Genomic DNA, 20,363 nt, shown 5'->3' with positions numbered 1-20,363 from the left:
GTTTGCTAATGGCGAAAAAAAATAGAATTCAAAATGGTAAGCAAAAATAATAACAATAAATACCCACACACACAAAAAAAAAAACTTATGATATTTTATGTTGATATGAACTTTATTCAATTTACAGAAACAACTCATTCTTCTTTCTGCGGTGTCACGAAAGTTTAAATTAGAAGACAAATAAAAACTGAATCCAGTTTGTACGAAATTTGCCCTTGACACATGTAACTACCCCCTGCCTGCAATATTAGGCTCTATTTTTTTAAAAATTGAATAGATTAAATTTAATTTTGACATATTGGTGGACATTTTTAAAATTAAAAGTTTCATATTTTTTATAAACTTATATCCACTTCGGGAGTCACCCGGTGCGAACCCCCTTTTTCCTTCTCTCCCAACTACGTTACTGGTTACAAAGAACCTCTTTTGAAGCAAGAAGATGTGAATGGAACGCATGACTTAGCTTCTATATGCTCAAATCTTTTTGCATTGGAAAAAATAGGCTTATTGTAATCTCCAAACATGTCTTTAATATTTTTTGCACTTTTCACGTTTTTTTTTTAAATATATATTTCTTTTTTTGGTGCTGACATCTGTTAATAAGTACCAGGCATGATATTCAATTTTTGTACCTTGTATTATATTTTGTAAAGTTTAATCAAGCAAGTTCAAGTTAAAAAAAATTGTTGTGACACATCGCAATGTAAGGTTAGCAATGCATCACGATGTAGAGATTCCTACATTGCCCTTCCCTAGTGTCAACATTGAAAGTTTCAGTACTTTCCAATTTTGATAACATTAAATAAATGACAACATTATCTGTGACACATTAAGCAATACTGCTATATATAAACCACATGGGAGTGATCGCTTTAACCTTTCAAACACCGCTCTATGTTGCGAGTGTAAAATATTAAATCGTTGCATGAAAGTAGGACTCTAAGGCATCCCTTTACACAACACAAGAAAAAAAAATTTGAAATTTTTTATCTAATATTTTGGGAATGTTCCCATTTGGGAACATTGGCGTGTTACATTAAGCTTTTTACTAAAAGCTTTTAATCCATTATGCGTTACGCTCACTATAGCTTCAGTTTTGTGTTTATGCAGAAATGCTTGATATACATGATACTATTTGTTGCATTCTTTTCAATTTAAAATCTTTCAAAATATATAAAAATAGAAAAAAATGTATACGTATTTATAAACGAATTCATTCAAAATTTGATACCAATGAAATCCAAGAGTCAGAGTCAATCATTTTTTTTCTCTGTGTCTAATTTTTTTCCAAAGCTACAGAGTCAAAGTTACCCATTAAGTTTTGGGTACAGGAGTCGGAATCGACTGCTCTAAAATTCTAGTAGTTGGAAGTTGGTCGGCAGGAGCCATTTCCAACAAAATTTGTTTGAACTAAATTTTCTTTAGTCTGAGGTCAAAACTGAACATAAAATTGTTCAAATAAAAAATATGTTCTCTATACATGGGGTTCTTCTTCAGCAGCTTCTTCCTTTAAAATTTGTTTCAAGCAAAGTCGCCTGTAAGTTAGAGATTTATTTTTGCCTTGAATTTCCCCGTAGTTGGTAATGTTTAAACTGTTCAAAATTGAACGAAAATATTTTCAAATTTAAGAAAAAAAAGTTGTATATGAGAATGATGTGTCCTTGCCGAGATCTTTGGAACAAAAGAAAAATCATTTGAATTTGACTTTTCACTCAAAAGTTATTTGAGGAAATGGACAGATAGACCGACACACATATACCCCATCTCAATACCCTACTTTCTAATTTTAATTTTCTAAATTTTTTAGAGCAGTTGTTAAAAAGTTGCGGTCAGTAGTAGCTCTAATACACGAATCTCAACAATGGTACAGCGACTGATGGAAGTTTTTCAAAAGTCTCCTTATTGCAACAGAGAGTGCTGTGTGATTGCCAGGCACTTGTATTACAGCTGCACGCCGCAAATTTCAATCGCTTTAAAACTTTCTTGAGACCTAATATGTTGTGTAAAATTGCCTTTGTGTAATATAAATTTGTGACCTGTTTTACATCCATTAGCTTCTGGCTTTGCATGCATGTAGCGAGTCAGCATTGTGCTTGTTACCATATGTTCCTTGTGTGATTCTTGCTTCTTATCCCCTCTAATACCTTTTAATAATTTCCCCAAAAAGTTTAAACTCACCCTGTATATTAGTATATCATACAGTGGCTCCCAAAAGTGTTTGTACACCTCCGACTTTCAGCGAAATTGGCCCCTATCCCATTGGTTAGAATTAATATTTCTTAACAGGTATTTAATTATAAGATCTATGATCAATTTTTAACAAAACTACGTGAAAAGTTTTTAAAAAATATTAAAACTCTTTTTTTTTTTTTAAATAAAAAACCAAAAAAGTGCTGGATGTTTTATTTCACAAAAGTCTTAGTACACTTAAAAAAAGTCTATATATTATTGAATAATCTAACTTTTTATGAAGTTATTATTTAGTAGAATATCGTGCAGTATCAACAACACCTTTTAAATGCCTGGGAATAAATTTCATTCTTTTTTTTTTTTTTTTTTTTTTTTGCGTAATTTCTGAGTAAGTGTTTAACAACACTTTGAATCTTACTGTTTCTAGCTCTATTTTCGTTTCAAAGCCGTATTTTCGTAATCTAGCCACCAAATATCTCTAAATATGTTGCATTAAGTTCAAATCTGGAGATTGAGGGGGTATTTTCTAAACTTTAGGATAATTTTCGAGGCACTAGATGCAAACGTTGGATAACATGTGCTTCTTATCGTTATCTTGATTTAAAAAAACAAAGTTGTTTCCAATAACCAAATTTTTGGCTAAGAGTTCAAAATTGGGTTTTAAAATATTTAAAGAAATGGCATGATTCATTATTTCATCAAAAAATTCCAAACTACCAAGTCCTGATGCTGATATGCACCCTCACACTATAACACCTCCACCATCCTGATTAACTGATCCAACAAAGTTCTTAAGATTAAGTTCCAAATTTTTTCTTCTACTTACAATTCTACAACAATTTAACCAAAAATGGGTAATTCATTTTTATCTGTAAGTATGACATAATTATAAAACGTTCTGAGCTTATTTATCATTGATTTTGCGATGAAAAGCATAAGCTTTCTGCTTTTCGCACGTCCAAGAAAATGTCTGCGGGAAGAGGTCCCATTTAATCCAGCTAATCAGAGAACTTGGTGAGCAAATTTAGGTGAAAATTAAATGTAAAATTTTTCATTTAACTCTGCAAAAACATTTACATCACTCAAATGTGTGTTTTTCATAATTTTTTTAACTTTAAATCTCCGATCACGTTTTGTTAACTTTGCCAGTTGACTTTTTCTTTTCTTGTTTTCGGTCCGTTTCTTTTCTTTAAAGCATTTTACCTAGCACTTTACTATGGAATGGTATAAATTATCTAATTTTGATACATTTTAAACCAATTTACCGCTACAGTGAGGGAAAAAAAATCAAATTTCAAATGGTGTTTGTTGTTTTTTACGAATACCAGCGATTTTAAAGTAATACGCACAATATTAAGGAATAAATAAACAAAAAATTAAAGCCAAATGACTTTTAAGGGTCGACAGAATGCAAAAATATTAAATAAACAGCATATGATCTTTTAATCATGAATTTATTCGAAAATATTTGAGTGTACAATGACTTTTGTGGCGTGTTATTTCTCTGTCTCTTCGTTTTTTGACCCATTTCAAACAGAAGCTCCGTCAATATTTTTAAAAAACTACTGTGTTGTATTTAGAATGTCATAGGAATGATGTAAAAAAAAATTGGACTTCATATTCGAATTCAGTTTCGCGTAATTTTGGTTTTACTAAAAAGTTTCAAAGTGTACGAACACTTTTTGGAGCCACTGTATGTTTGTATGTAAGTCAACTGGAGTATGTACGCGAATATACGTGTCTACCTGAGTAAGTGTTTATATATATATACGAGTATAAGTGAATATATACGTGTATAGTCAAATGTATATCTGTATAGATTAAAAATACTTGCAGATACCCATACACCTATTTATTGGTGCATTTATGTGAATACGTCTATATGCGTGCCTACACGAGTATATGCGTATGCATAGGTATATACTCGTATATTCAACCCTGTTTACTGTAAAAACGATATATGTTGATTGAAATTAATATGTAATTTATATGTGTTACACCTAATGATTAAGTGACATTAGAAGAACAATATTTCTTAAGCCTAATATTATGACCACTTCAGCCCATTTTAGTTAAATTGTTTAAAAAAAATATCTAAAATAGATTCAGCTAACTGCTAATGAGTAAGAGTTCTCAAAACATGTGAGAAATCTTCCTATGCAGTCAATCTGTTCATAATTCTAACAAACAAAATTTCCCAAGGAAGTTAAAAGATGTGTTTAGATTTAAAAAAATTTCATATTCACACAAAATATTTTTTTTTTCACCAAACAAAATTTCACCAATTGTAAAATTTTGTATTCAAAATGCAGTTTCTAACTGTCCTACTCTATAATAAAATTTTCACATTTATTCAAACATTTATTTCCAAGCTATAGCCATTTATTTGACGAACGACCACTTCCCCCACCAGACTCTATTGAAAAAGCATACATAAGCAAATTGAGCTTAGAATTGCAAATGAATAGCTAAGGGTGGGGGGGGATGTAATTGCTTCAGATCCGATTTCCGATCACAATTGCTTATTGTTTTCATTTGACTGTTTTTGATGTTCCTTTGATTTTTCCCACCGCCACCCTCCGCACCATCACCGTCGACGGGCTCCTCACGATGCTGCACCTCTAGCGAAAACAGTCTCCAGGTTTCGTCAATATCCTACACTTACACGCATACATATACGCACCTATACACATATACACACCTGCACACACACATACATATACACCTACACACATACACACACAAACACACCTACACACTCACATATACACAACTACCACACACTCATGCCTGCACACAGACGCAAACACACATGCCTACACACACACACACTTACCCCCCACACAGAAACACACACGCTTACATATACACACACACTCGTGATTGCGAAAAACATAATTTGAATTCAAGATGACAAAATTCAAATTAATTTTTTTTTTTTTTTGTATTTCCTGGCCGTGGATTTTCAAGCAATCGATCTCTCCCCCCCCCCCTCCTCGCAATGATTTTTGCTGTCTCACGTGTTCTTTCTAAGGTAGATAGAAGAGAGGAACTTAGTTTCCTGAGTGGAGAGGGGGAAAGGCTTGAGAATGACGTAGCAATCGTCAGCCTTTAAGCATTTTCGAAATCCGATTGCAGCCACTTCCATAACACTCGCTCATTTCTGTCTACTACGCCATCCATCCACTCAGACCTTTACAACTTTTTGTAGACTATTATTTTCAACCCTTCTTGTTTTTTTTTTTTTTTTTTGCTGAAGACTTGCAATGCTTATTGTTTTACCATGCCTATTTTACAGTCACTTTCAAGCGATCACGCAAATACCGCCTCACCTCCTTTCTTCCCCGACCTTCCCATCAGGATTTTTGCTGAGGCAATTGTTCTTTCTTGGGTAGAAAGAAGGAAGTAACTTGCTGTTGGTGGGGAAATGCTGGAGAGTGACTTTGCAATCGTTAGATGTAGCTTTTGAAATCCAATTGCATCCCCTTCTTTAACTCTATCTCTCATTTTTATCTGCTATGCCATTCTACTGCTATGACATTAATACCTTTTTGTAGATTATTATTTTCAATCCTCCTTTTTATATATTCCTTGAAGACTGCCATGACCATTCAAGCCAACATCATTTGTCAGATTTAGTTTTAATGCTTACCAGAGATATAGCTCTTGAAAATTTTACTGAATTCTAATTTATTTTAGTAACATTGTGCTATTTTATTGTGATTGCATGTAAATATAGGAAATTAAAGATGCATATACTCTCCAAGCAGACATAGTGTTTAAAGCTGTTTAATTAATTTAAAGTAATCATTTTTTATGCTAATCCTTAAAATGACCATCAAAGCTCAGAAACAGTTTTAGATTGGTTTTAGTTTTTTTTTAATTAGTTTTTATACAATAGACACAGCTGCTCTACAAAACTTCAAAATGCTTCTCAATCACCACAGGTGCTCCTCAAATTGTTTCTTCAAGGTGGGCAACACTGATAATGTCATTTTGTAATTATGGTGTCTAATGATTCAGCTTATATTAAGTGTTTAATTATACGGAAGTTTTATAGCATTTGATGTCACATTATAAGGTGTTTGCAGGACAGGGGTTTAATAATGTTATTTGCATTGGAACTGGGGAATTAAAAATTGTCCGCATAAGAGAGGTGTCCGCCTTTGAGGGGTATCTGTTAACTTGTGGGCTGTGGGAAATTGAAAATGATAAAAAGAATTAAAGTCTTTTTTAAAATCTTAAATAAATACAAGCTTTTATATATATATATATATATATATATATATATATATATATATATATATATATATATATATATATATATATATATATGCTAGCATTTCTACAAGTCAAAAGGAATAAAACAATTTTTCTCTATTAATATTTAAAAGGCAGCGTAATATCAATATATATCTATAGTTTCACACAATACAGTGAAGCACCCTTATACGTTTTTGAAGGGATTGTATGAAAAAAGCTTACAAATGAAAAAACGTATAATTGGTATAGGTTAATGTGTATTGGACTTTGCAGGGACCAATTTTAAAAACACATTATTGATAAAAAGGCATAAAAGAGAAACGTATAAACGGTGCTTCACTGTATTTTTTAAAAAAATCCAAATTTTAAGCCGCACAATTTTTCCTCTTTTTTGACTTTGGGCTGTTTTCATCCCTGTGCTTGACAATATTTCCCTTTATGGTGTGATGTTTAAACATTATTTTCAGAGAAAATTTTATATGTTTGACTTTTTGATGCTAAGGGTTAATGATTAAGTTCCAGTTTTTCACTGGAATTTCCCTATTTTATAATATTGGAAATTGTGTTAATATTGAAAGTCCATTATTGTCTGTTGTGTTATACCTCACCATATCCCAATTTTTTTCTCTCACTTGCAATTATCCTTGAATGTGTCAGTGATCATTAATAATTTTCATCATGTAGTCCTGTTGAAATGCAATTCTAAAATTATTTTACTTTATCAGACTTTTTTTATACCATTTTCATGCTTTTGATGAATTGCATGCATTTTGAAAAATTCAATTTGTGTGCATCTGATATGAGAATCTATGTTTTTTTTCCAGCTTAATTCGCTTTATTAGGAGGCAAATGAATGAAAACTCTTCATTTCTATTAAAACCATTATTTCAAGTTTTTAAAGCAAAATTTTGTTTTCATTTATGAGTCACAAATTTAAAAATGCTGAATCAATGTTTTAATTTTATTTTTCCTTCAACTGTGTTGATAGATATAAATGGTGTTTATCATAGGCGTCTAAAATGCAGTTCTAAAATTTTACAAAAATAAATTCTTTTATAAACTGTTTTTTTTTACTTTTGGTGCCTTGGTGCGAAATTCTGTGCTTAGAGTGTATTGTGTCAAAAGTTAAATGCTGAACCTCTGCCTGATCTTTTTATTTCAATTATTTTCTCCATGTTCCTCCTTTAAACATCTCCAGTTAATGTTTCCTGTATAACGTATTATAATGTAGAATGGTATACAGATATTGATACTGAAGGGGCGCCCATCTCCCAGAGAGCATTGCTGCACTCCCCCCCTCTCCTCCCCTAATTATTGGAAAACCCTCAAGAATGATATTCTCAACAGAAAAGAGAAAAAACAAACACTGTCCTAAAAGTTTCAATGGTAGTTTCATACCTGCTAACTCTTGCTTAAGTTTTACAGATTTTCATATCCATTTCTGGTTTTTTGGTTATGAGCAAAATCTTCCAGATTTTTCATGTTTTGTAGAAAAAAAATTGTATTTCGCCAATTTTGGCACTAACGATTGTTGGCCTCAGAAGACCAACTGATGTGAAATGGTAGGCCCTTGGAGAAATGAACAAACGGAAACCCAATTTTAAATTTAAATAACGATTTATTCAAAACTGGTGTACAAATATAAATAAGAAAAAACAAACATTTATAAAAATCACATCCCCTATTATAACAAGTCAAATAAAATAATACCCCCCAACAAACAAACATCACAGAGAAATATCACAAGATTCAGTTACTTAAAAGCATCAGTTCTAAAACATTCCTAATATTTTTAAAAAGTTTACCTTACACAATGCCACAATGATGGAACTGTCCAGAAAACTATTTAAAAAGTTCGTACCACTGGAAGTTCATACTTTAAACTTGGCACACAAAATTACGAAGGCAACATCCATCTGTCAGATGTACAAACGAGTTGAAAACGTCCACTCGTGGACGGCAGACCAAATCCATGGTCATTCAATCTGTGGCACGCCCATGCCACAGAAAAGGCAGCACAGGAAATTAATTACCCAGCTTTAGGCAAAACAGGAATCATCTAGTAGTGGAGGATTCCTCACCATATACTAAATTCAGTCCAGCCCGACCGACTCCGTAATCGAGAATCGAATCTTGTTATTACATATCTCATGAAAAACTTCCACGTCCTCTGCGTTGATAAATCAATCTACTGAGCCCACATGCTCAAATCAAAAACACACACCATCTGCAGAACGGAACCAAATGATAAGAGATCGATTGATTGATTGACTTGCTATTTAAGCATTCTCAGTTACACCCTACGCAACGACGTGACATGGTCAAAATTTGCTTATGTTGCACTCATAGCAACTCAACTTGGTTAATCTTTTAACTGTTGCTATTTTTAAATTTACTTTCTGCAATGCTATCAGCAAAAAAGATCCTCAACTCTTGAGGCCTGACGTCACATCCACCGATGAGCAAAACACATGATTGACTTGTTGGGTGTTTATCTCTCTCGTCTCTTGAGGTTTTCGCTCACAGGTTTTCTATGACATTTAAAACGAGAATATATTTCTGGGATAGTTTGAATTAACAATTAAGTTTAATCAATTTAAAAACTCTCCTAGCATTTTATGAAATTGCTCCAAGAACATTAAAAAATATAGGCTTATGCCAACAATGATACTTTTTCGGAACACAGCACCGCATTCTAGGCCAAGTAGCTAAGGAGAGGCTGTCATAGGATAATTGCATGGGAAGACGTGAGGCAAATTTTTGACGTCAGTCCGTAATACAGTGCATGACTTCATTGGTATTCAATCGAAACGAGCGCCGCGGCGAGCAACTAAGGGAACGATTCAGCGCCAATTATCATTTTCTCATTCGCTCATTTTGTGCTGTTTTTGCTTTGATCTTAAGATGAGTGAACGTTATTTCCTAACTTTTAAAGAAAGCAATACTAGTAATTTTTACTAAATGAAAGTATTCAATTGATATGAAATTCATACCTCATTTCATATTGTTAAATGTAAAGAGAGTAGGTTTCATGTTTTATTTTGTGTTGAAATCATCTGGATAAAAAAAAAATAAAATCCTCCAGATTTGATTAAAAAAACATTGATTGATTAATAAATCGAATTATAAAAAAAAAAAACTATTGATAAAAAAATCTTCCAGATAATTTTTCTCGGAGGTTGGCAGGTATGCAGTTTGTGCAATCCCGATTACATGAGTACATGTATAAATTTTGATTTTTTGCATATTAATGGAAACTTTTAATGCGTAGTTGTATCGACTTTTGTCCTTTTTCAGCTATTATTTAGATTACCTTTCATTGTGTAAATGAGTTAAAAGTTTACTGTATCACTTTTTTTAATTATCTTGTTTTTTATTTTATGCTGATTTTTCTACCTAACAAACTTTTTATGGTTACCAAGTTGAATTACATTTCTCTTAGTATTCAATGCAAAAGTTGCATAACTATCACTTTTTTCTAAAACTATTGCATCTTTTTCCTTGTGTTGTAAGCAAAAATTGAATATCCCCAACCAAAAAAAAAACTTTTAAATTACTTCTGTGTTTGTCTAAAGCATCTTTCAACTTTGTCAATTCTAACTGTGCAATTTATCTTTTTTAGTTAATGGAACGGGGAACAAAGTTAGTTTTAGAGCAAGCTGTTGTCACTTTAGCATCTTTGGCAGATAGTGCTGAAGAAAAGTTCACTGAGTATTATGAAAAGTATGTTAATTTTAAAATATTAAATATAGTTAGTGGAATATATGTTTGTGTTCGAATACAGGGGTCTGGCCAGAGGATATTTGGGTCCGTTAACGGACCCTTCACAAAAATCCGATCAACTAAAACGGACCTTTCACAAAATCCCGATCAAACAAAACGGACCCTTCACAAAATTCTGATAAACAAGATCAGATCTTTCACAAATTGTTTATTGAAAGAGCAAATCTGAAAGCAAAATAACGCATATTTCTGTGTATAAACCGATAATTTTTGGAACCTTTTTCAAAATCAAATTAGAGGGATCAGCTTATACAAAATCGGCTAATTAAAAAAAAAAAATCGGCACTCTTGCGATGCTCCTGCAAGCGATAAATAATTGCTACTGCCAAATAAATATAATGGTTGTTTGTTTTATCACAGTTAATTTGCAGCGGTGTTGTTGTAAACTTTTCTGAAAAGGCATTGGTAAGCATTTTTCTCCCCACTCATGATTTAATAAACAATAATAATATGTGTCTGCGAAATGAACTTAGAACTGCAAAGGGATAGGGAAAAGGGGGGATATGGGTGGGGAAAAAATATGATCGCTTCAGATAGGGTTACCAACTTCAAAATTATCACCACTTAGCGTCTGACGTTGAACCTTTATAATGACTTGATTAGAAAATATTCTCATCATTTTACCAGTTTGTCAATATTTGCGTTTTTACGGGTGCAGTGCGATGTTTAATTGTTATTTTGGGAGAAAACTATATGGGTTTTGATTTTTCGACGCTAACAAGGATGATTAACTTTAAATAAACTCTTTTAATTACCTTTTTTTTTTCTTTAGATGTCTACATTTTGAAAAATGCTATCTTTTAACATCCGATATGAGAATCATATTTTGTTCTTTTTTCAAGCTAACTTCGCTTTATTAGGATGCAAATAAATGACAAGTCTCTTTATTTCTGTTAGAACTCTCTTTTCAAGTTTTTAAAGCAAAATTCCAATTTTCTGTTATGAGTCAAAAATCAAAATGCTGAATAGATGGTTTATTTTATTTTTTATTATTATTATTATTTTTTTTTTTTTTTTTTTTGCGTCAACTGTGTCCACAGATATTAATGAAATGTTTATCATAGGACTCTAAAATTCAATTTTAAAAGAATTTTATCAGAAATATCTCTTTTACAAGCCGTTTTTATACTTTTGATGCCTTCACTTTGAGAATTGCGATCTCTTTGCATCCGCTATGGGAATCCGATTTTTCGAATTTTTGATGATTATTATGCTTTGTTAAGAGGTAAACAATTAAAATATCTTTTTATTTTTGTTAAAATCACGGAATTTATAAGTTTTTAATGAAATTTGTGCTTTTTAAGAATGTCTTGGTCAAAAAGTTAAATGCTGAACCCTATTCTGAATTTTATTTATTTTTTTGTTACAATTATTTTAAATACTGCACAGAAATATTTCTAGTATAATTTAAAATTTAACATAATGTAGAATGGTAGATAAATATTGATATTGAGAGAGCGATGCACCCCCCCCCCCCACCCCGCCTAATATCAGAAAAACACCCCAGAATGATTTTCTCGACATAGAAGAGGAAAACACTCAACTTTAAGTTTAATTGATGCAGTTTGTGCCATCTCTAAATTCTAAAATTTCGTTTAATTTTTTTTTTTTTTGCGAAATTATTTGATTTTTCACAAAATTAATTCATTTTTCACAAAATTATTTGATTTTTCACAAAAAATGGACCCTGTGAAAAATCCTGGACAGACCCCTGGAATATATTCACACATCTTGACCTTAAAATAATTTCATTTAGGATATGAAGTCAATTTTCTAAGTCCCTGCTCATTAAATAGGAATCAATATTATAGAGGAGCATTTCCCAAAGTGTGTTCCATGGAACCCTTGGGTTTTGCCGAAGTATGAGAAGGATTCTGCCATGGGTTAGCTGTTGTATAAATTTATTTTCTGCTAGTTTCAAGAAAAGAGATAATATCAAGGATCTAAAATATTGCTGCTGATTGAAGTAGTAGTCGTCATAATGTTTAGTATAGCCATGCCAGAATAATCAAGTAAATATCATCTGACTTGAGGAAAGCTCTTGATGAGGCTTCTGAAATATTTTATTCTGGCAAACCTTGTTTTCTCCATTTAAGAGTATTTAGCATGATTTGGGAAGACATGAGTAGGCAGCACAAATCACTACTTTTTCATATGAAATATGCTGGCTATCCAAAACAAAAGTTTTTAAAAGTTTGTATGAAGTTCCAGATAAAATGAGGGTTCTTCGACTGGAGCAAAAGGCATCAGTATTTTCAGCTGTTCTCAATGTTTCACATGAGAAACAACAGCTGATAAATATTTTGTCTACATTTTTGGTGCATAAAACAAAGTAGCTATTTTTACTGAAAGGAAAACAGTAACTATGTTTGTTGTGAGAGACAAAATAAGTTAAAAAGAAAGTTGAATTTTTGTGTTCCCTGCCTAAAAAGAACAATGTAGAATGTTTTGCTCTCTTAAAGGGAATTTCTGCAGAAACAGTCTCTAAGAAAACACAGTGCAGCTACAGTCGACTCTCAATAACTTGAAGCCTTACAACACTAATATTCCTTTATCTTGATTTTCATTCAGTCCCAAAATAATTTTGTTTTCAATACAAAGTTGTCTCTATATCTTCAATGTACTCTTTTTAAGTTGAAGTTTTACCAGAGTTTTGTTTCTAGTTATGCATATACAGCCAAAATAAAAATAAAACGTATTTTTCTCCTGTAACACATTGCTTTGCTTATCAGCTTGTGTGAGAGATAACTCATTTACAATAGTGCTCCCTAATGCACGTAGTCTCAAGATTAAGTGAGAAGTGGCCGATTGGGCTACTTTTTGCCTTGTCTGACAACCTAAAATTTAACTGCTGGCTAATTTTTGCGAAACTCTAAAAATTGAAGAATCTTGTCTTTACTTTCTGGATGATTCAAATAATCTGCTTTTAGGCTAAAATGACGTTTAAGAGTAATATGAACTATAATCAAGAGAAAAGAAATTGGGCCTTTGACTTTCAAACATAATGATGTTTTAAGATGTGATAAAAAATGTAAGCAGACTTCCTTTTTCAAAGTATCTTAATAACAATTTTTATCAACAAAGATATTTTTGTGTAGTACTAATTAATTTTTTTGAAACTGTAAATGTTGTCTCTATTATGCACTTTTCCTGAAAAAGAAAATAAAAATCTTTTTTGAAAAGCCTGAAAAAGGAACGTCTGATAATTTGAACTACAAATTACTCAAAGGTTTTAACCAGTCCTTTTGGACTTTGTGTTATTGAGAGTTGATTGTGTTTCATGATATTAAAAACCATTAATGTTTACTTGAGAAAGCTATGATACTATCTATGTCCAAGTATGAATCATAGTTGCACTTCAGAGATCATCTGCTGCACCAAATTTCTGATTCAGTTTCACTCAATAAAATTTGGTTTAATGTTGAAACTGAATGTTGTTCTTTAGTAACAGTGCTGCATCTCAAAACTTCTTCCACTCGTAACAACTTATCAATTCAAAACAAGCTTTCCATTCTATCTGCACCAAAAAAACAAATTTAGTTCTTTGATTCTGCTCCTGCTGCACGTACTCAACATTCTGACACACAGAAAAAAAATTATAGCTATTATCAGTTTTACAATGAATTAATTTCATTATTCATGTTGATATAATTTTTTGTAGGGACATTTATAAAACTGTTGCAAAATTTTCTTGAGAAAATTATATCATCAAGCCTGCTTTCCGTACATAGTTAAATAGTACTGCGGACACCGGCTGAGCTCAGTAAAGCACTGAGTTCGTGGCTGGGGTTATGGGTTTAATATTGACAATGGTTGAAGATCCATCATGTGCGCTAATTTGACTAGTGCACGTTCATTCAGATGTGGTCAAACTCTTCCAGGGTTTCGTCCCAAATCAATACCTCTGAGGATAGTAGGCTGGTGTTGCTAGCCTAGTTGTTTAAACATTTAACTGCAGATGATGAAATATGCTTTGTTTTAGTAAGCCTGTAAATTCAGGACAAATATCCTATCAAGATTTTTTCTAATTATATTCAAGTTTTATCGACATGTATATCAAATACTTATTTTAAAGACCTGCAATTTTTAAATGATATTGTTTATTTGAAAGCAAAACAACCATCTATACTGATTTTTTTTCTTAGTCAAACATGGTCACTTTAGAGTAGTGTCAGTGATACATACTGAATTTTCAGTAATGTCATATTTCTCTAATTTTGTTTTATACAGGTTCATGCCATGCTTAAAGTACATTATCCAAAGTGCCAGTGATCCTAATCTGCGAGTTCTCCGTGGAAAGACAATTGAGTGTGTCAGTCTAATAGGACTAGCTGTTGGTAAAGAAAAGGTGCAAGAATTTATTATCAGTTTTAACCTTTGTGAATTTATAATGAATTTCAATGTAATGTAATATTAAAGCATTATTGATTCTTTTTCTGCATTTTACAAACACATTGCAGGATTTTTTTGTAAATATGCTGTATAATTTACATAAAAGGATTTGGTAACTATAAAAAGTAAAAGATAGTTTCAAATTTAAGAAGGATTTATGTTCTTTTTATTGCACTGATATGTTGTGGTCCAAAGGTTGATAGTTTTCTAGTAAGTTTTCATTTTAGTTTGATACACAATAAAAACAAGACTAGTCGATCCGTGCGGACCTCCGCACTGTACTTCGAATCGTTTCATAAGGCATTTCGCTCTTTAAAAATTTCAAAGAAAGAATATTATGAAGAAAAACCAAAAAAAGTAAACGGAAAAAAGTAAGCGCACAAGAGAAGGCATGTAATTTGAAGACATCAGTAACAAAACCTCGTTAAATACAGCATTGTGGTAATTTGATCATCGCTCCCCTTTTGGTTGCACGTATTTTCAATGCAAATATAAATATCATTAAAAGTGTGGCTGAGTGACACGTGAAAAATCAGTAATTTTGCATGTGATAAAACAGGTTGTGGCAAATACAGTCCTGCCCATGTGAGCATCTGAGGGAAAAAAAAGAAACGTTAAAGAGATATTTAGTGGCACGGATTCGAACTGGCGCCATTCTGATTAACAGTACGACGCTCCAACGAACCTAGCAACTGTGCCTTCCTTTTCGAATGCTATTCATTGAAGGAATGCGTAATAAAACACAAAAAAGTTTTTCGCCGAAAAAATATAATAAGAGCATGCGTTTATGTTTTGTCATTAGCCAGCATGATACGATTTAAAATTATTCGTAAAACGTAGAATTTGATTAAAGAATGAGGAAGATCTCACGTAGCGATTGAAACAAACATTCTAGAGAAGTAATAAATTTGGTTGAAAAAAAAAAGTGTTTTTATTTTTGAATATTCAACAATTTCCCATAGCAGGCTTCTTTAACCTGTATGGCTTAAAAGCCCGCACTTGTTTTTCTTTTAATCGAACACTTAAAATTCAAAACCAAAACCAGTTGAACTGAGTCCGTTTTTTAAGTGTAATTTTTCGAACGTAGACAAAATGTTTGTTTTTTTTTTTTTTTTTTCAGCCGAAAGCAGAGGAGTAGAAAATGATTTCTTACTAATGAAGTTGATAATAATTTTAATGTGTTATATCGTATTCGAATTTAAGATTCACTTGTTGAAATTAAAGATTTCAACAAGTGATCAATTCGCCGCTAGAGGGCGCTACAGTTGCTGGGGAGTGTTTTTGCTGCTCCTGAGATAAGTGATTTTTTACTGTAATTGTTTATTTTACTACTTTAGTTTCAGTATTTTTATTGTATTTTATTATATAATTAAGTATTATATAAGCTTTTAAGTCTTATTTTTGATTTACTTGCTTTCTTAAAGTGTTTTTCTATTCTGTGTAGCTAAGCCCAAATTGTGTTTGATTTCTTGTTAAGCCTGACTGCTCTGTTTAGGGTGTAACTTGTTTATTTTAATTTACTGCTTGTCTTAGGATTTAGTAATATTTGTATCTTTTACTTCCAATGCTTTCTAATTCTAATAATTAGCAATATTTCTCCAATTTTGTATTTTTGTATTGACTTTTTAAGTGTACCATTTTGAGCTAGAATGGGAGTTATATGCATAATGAAGGAGGTTAAAAGTGGTAAAGGGGACAAGTGGATTTCTTGTGACCTATGTCAGATGTTCTGCTTGTTTAAGGGGAAGGATGAGTCTGAGAAGGATTTCATTTGCACAAATTGTGTTGAACTCTCAGCAATCAGAGTTAGGATGCTTACTTTGGAGGGTGAGTTAGCATTAGGCTGTAGGCATGTAGATGGGGTAAACACTCCAGAGGGAAAGGGGGAAGTTAGCAAAAAGGAGGTTGGCATTAGCTGTGTGTTAGATAGTGGGAATATCCCAGAATTAAAGGAGGAAGTTAGTAAAAAGGATGTGGGAATTAGCTGTGTGTTAGATAGTGGGAAAATTCCAGAGGTAAAGGGGAAAGTTATTGCTGAGGCGACTGACTGGGAAACAAAGGGTATAATTTTGGGAGATTCAATGGTGCGTGAGGTGGGAAACTCAATAGGCAGAGTTAGACGTAAGGTGGCTAGATGTTGTTTGCCAGGGGCTCGGGTGAGAGATGTAAATAGGGTTGCTGAAAAGAAGGGGGTATTTAATAAAGAGGATGTAGTTACTTTGTGGGTGGGAACTAACGATGTAGGCCATAGTAACAATGATGAGTTTACAAAGGAAAGGGATTCCCTGTTGGACAAAGCAACCAACTGTTCGGCAAATGTCCAAGTGGTTGGTTTGCTTCCCAGGTATGGAGTGCATAGGAGTTGGTTAAACCAACGGGCTAGGTGTATGAACCTGGTACTCAAGGAAATTTGCGTTAAGCGTAGTATCAGGTTTATTGATGTGTGGAGTAGATGTAAACGAGATTGGATTGCTAGGGATCGCCTACATCTGAGCTCTACAGGGGTCAAAATGGTTAGTGGTTTGGTTTTAGAGGCTTCAGAATCAAAAAACTAAGTTGGAATGGGGGGCATGGTTTAAGGAGCAGAATTCGAAAGGGTACTAACTTTCGGGATTTTAGTAGAAACGGAAATAGGGTGGCTAATAAGAGAAAAGATTTAACACTTGGGATTCAAACAATCGTGCAGCATTAAATAAAAGTAAGATGGGCTTACTTAAGGTTTTTTATACAGATGCTCGTAGTATTAGGAACAAGATGGAAGAATTGAAAAGCATAATTATAGACGAGAGGTTGGATATTATTGGAGTTACCGAGACATGGGCTGCCGAAAGTGATGATGATTTATTATCTATTGCTGGGTATAATTTGTTTAGACAAGATAGAGTAGGTAAAAGAGGTGGTGGGGTTTTATTTTATGTCAGAGACACTTTAATTTGCAACGAATTGGTAATTAATGATAAACCTAATGAGATTGATATGATTTGGCTGGAGTTGATTAGTAATAGGGGCAAAAAACTACGTTTGGGGAATATTTATAGGCCACCCAACTTAAGCCAGGGTCAAGACGAACAGATGTTTAGTATTATTAGTGACATTTCTAGCAAGGGGTCAGTCATCATAATGGGAGATTTTAATTTTCCAGGAATTGATTGGAATAATTTTTACCATAGCAATAGCAGAGAAGAGGATTTTTTGAAAGTAATTGGTGACTGTTTCTTAGATCAAATTGTAACTCAGGGTACTCGACAGGACGCGATTTTAGATCTAGTTTTCTGCCACATGGAAGGCTCTGTTCAGGGGTTATGTGTAGGGGAACACATTGGAGATAGTGACCACAACAGTATTAGGTTTGGGATTAAATTTGATATGCACAAAGTAGAGAATTTTAGGTTTGTGCCCAATTTCAGAAATACTGACTTTGTGGCACTTCGGCAGAGTTTGAAAGCAGTTTTTTCTTCTGGATTGGACAATAGCGATGTGAATCTTCAGTGGGCAGAGTTTAAGGAAAATCTAGCAAATACGGTTAGGGATCATGTTCCTTTTAGGAGAAAGGATGTCAACACTAAAATTTGGCCAATGTGGTTCTCCAGGAAAACTAAAGACGCTCAAAATTACAAGCAAGCTGCTTTTTATAGGTTTAGAGAAACAAGTCACAGTGCAGATAGGCTCCAATATTGTAAGAAGGCAAGGCGTAAATTTAAGTATTTGGTACGGATTCAGAAAAGAGGGTTGGAGCAAAGACTGGCAGATAACATAAACAGGAATCCCAAGAGGTTTCTTGCATACGCTAATTCGGGGAAAGTTCGAAATAGTCATATTGGGTCACTGGTTGATGAGCACGGAATTTTAATTCAGGACGATAATGATATTGCTAATGTTCTTAATAACTTTTTTCGAGTGTTTTTAACGATAACTGTATCTCAACAGTTGACACCAACAAGACACAAGCTATAATACAGCTTGAGGACTTTGTATTTTCCAGGGATGACGTTTTACTTCATTTGAAAAAAATTAAAGAGACTAAGGCTCCGGGGCCAGATAATATTTATCCGAAAATTTTAGTTGAATGTGCAGAGGAATTAGCAGATGTAATCGCAAACATTTTCAATGCTTCTTATAATTCGGGGACAGAGCCAGAGGACTGGAAGCTGGCTAACATTACACCGCTCTTCAAGAAAGGGTCTAAAGGGAGTGCGGAAAATTATAGACCTGTGAGTCTAACTTCGGTGGTTTGCAAAATTTTTGAAACATTGATGAAAATTAAGATAGTAAATTTTCTAGAGACTAATAATCTATTGACTAGTTTTCAGTACGGTTTCAGGAAAGGTAAATCTTGTGTAACTAATTTATTACATTTCTATGACAAAGTTACCATGGCTTTGGACAATAAGAAGCCTGTAGATGTTGTTTACATTGATTTTCAAAAAGCTTTCGATAAGGTACCGCATGTTGCTCTACTTAGCAAATTAGCTGATATAGGAATAGGAGGGAAAACTTTCATTTGAGTAAAAAATTGGCTGACCGGAAGGAAACAAAGAGTAGTTGTAAGGGGAAATTATTCTGATTGGAGTGAGGTCTTAAGGGGGGTTCCTCAAGGATCAGTGTTAGGGCCTGTTTTGTTCATTGTCTTTATGAACGATATTCACAAAAATATTTCTGGGAACACGAATTGTTTTGCTGATGATGTCAAAGTTATGGGGACTAGAAAATGAAGAACAAGCAAATCAGCTGCAAGAGGATCTAGATAATATTACGGAGTGGGCTGATAAATGGGGTATGGCTGTTAATGTTGGGAAATGTCAAGTGCTACATTTAGGGCATGGAAATAAGTGTACAAGTTATTATTTGCAAGGTTCAGTCTTTAGTCAGGCAGACAAAGTTACTGATCTGTGGGTCCTAATAAGTCAGGATTTAAAGTTAAGCCAACAGTGCAGCATTGCTAGCAACAAAGCCAATAATATGCTTGGGTTTATCAATAGATCTATTTCAAATAAATCTAAAGAAGTTCTTCTGCCCTTATATAGAAGTTTGGTAAGACCCCATTTGGAGTATGCTGTTCAGTTTTGGTCTCCTTATCTTAAGAAAGACATTAATGTATTGGAAAGGGTTCAAAGGCGGGCTACAAGGCTAATAAGTGGACTTTCCCACTTAGATTATGATTCCAGGCTTAGAAGGCTAAAAATGTACAGTCTTGAGCAAAGAAGAGACCGAGGGGACATGATTCAGCTGTTTAAATTTATTAAAACGAAAGATGTTACGGGTCTAAAGTTTAGCACTGAAAACAGGACAAGGGGTCATTGTTTTAAGCTATTTAAATCTCAGGCTAACATGGATATTAGGAAAAATTATTATTTTAGCAGGGTAGTGGAACCTTGGAACAGCTTACCGGAAGAGGTGGTAATGAGCAAAGGAGTAGACAGTTTTAAGAGGGCCATTGATCTTCACTGGGGATTGTAAAGGACCAGTCTAGCTGGGCCCAGAGCATAGCTGCCAAGTGCTCCGTTTTTCCCGGAGTTTCTCCGATTTTTATTGCGTACTCCGAAAATCCGATTTTTTCCAAAAAACTCCGTTTCTTTGACTTTGCTTGTACACTTTTCGATTTTTGAGGAAAAAGAAGAGATTTCCCTATCCTCGAAGGCAGGAATTATGCGCAAACTCAACAAAAGAGAAGACAATTTGATGCTTTGGAAGCTTAGTGTCAGGATAAACACTGAGGGGGAGCGCCAGTTGGAGAT

General features: G+C 33.3%; 1 protein-coding gene across 1 annotated transcript in view; it reads left to right on the top strand.

Annotated features, from left to right (window-relative positions):
- LOC129219334 (importin-5-like) overlaps positions 1 to 20,363 on the top strand; it is a 140,280-nt gene that overhangs the window by 75,363 nt on the left and 44,554 nt on the right. Inside the window, exons 14-15 of the mRNA XM_054853694.1 lie at positions 10,076 to 10,176; positions 14,467 to 14,584. Of these exons, the coding sequence (XP_054709669.1) occupies positions 10,076 to 10,176; positions 14,467 to 14,584 (219 nt within the window). The remainder of the gene's footprint in view (positions 1 to 10,075; positions 10,177 to 14,466; positions 14,585 to 20,363) is intronic.

The sequence above is a fragment of the Uloborus diversus genome, chromosome 3 (assembly GCF_026930045.1).
Source record: "Uloborus diversus isolate 005 chromosome 3, Udiv.v.3.1, whole genome shotgun sequence".
NCBI lineage: Eukaryota > Metazoa > Arthropoda > Arachnida > Araneae > Uloboridae > Uloborus > Uloborus diversus.
This window is presented reverse-complemented; position numbering and strand designations above follow the sequence as displayed.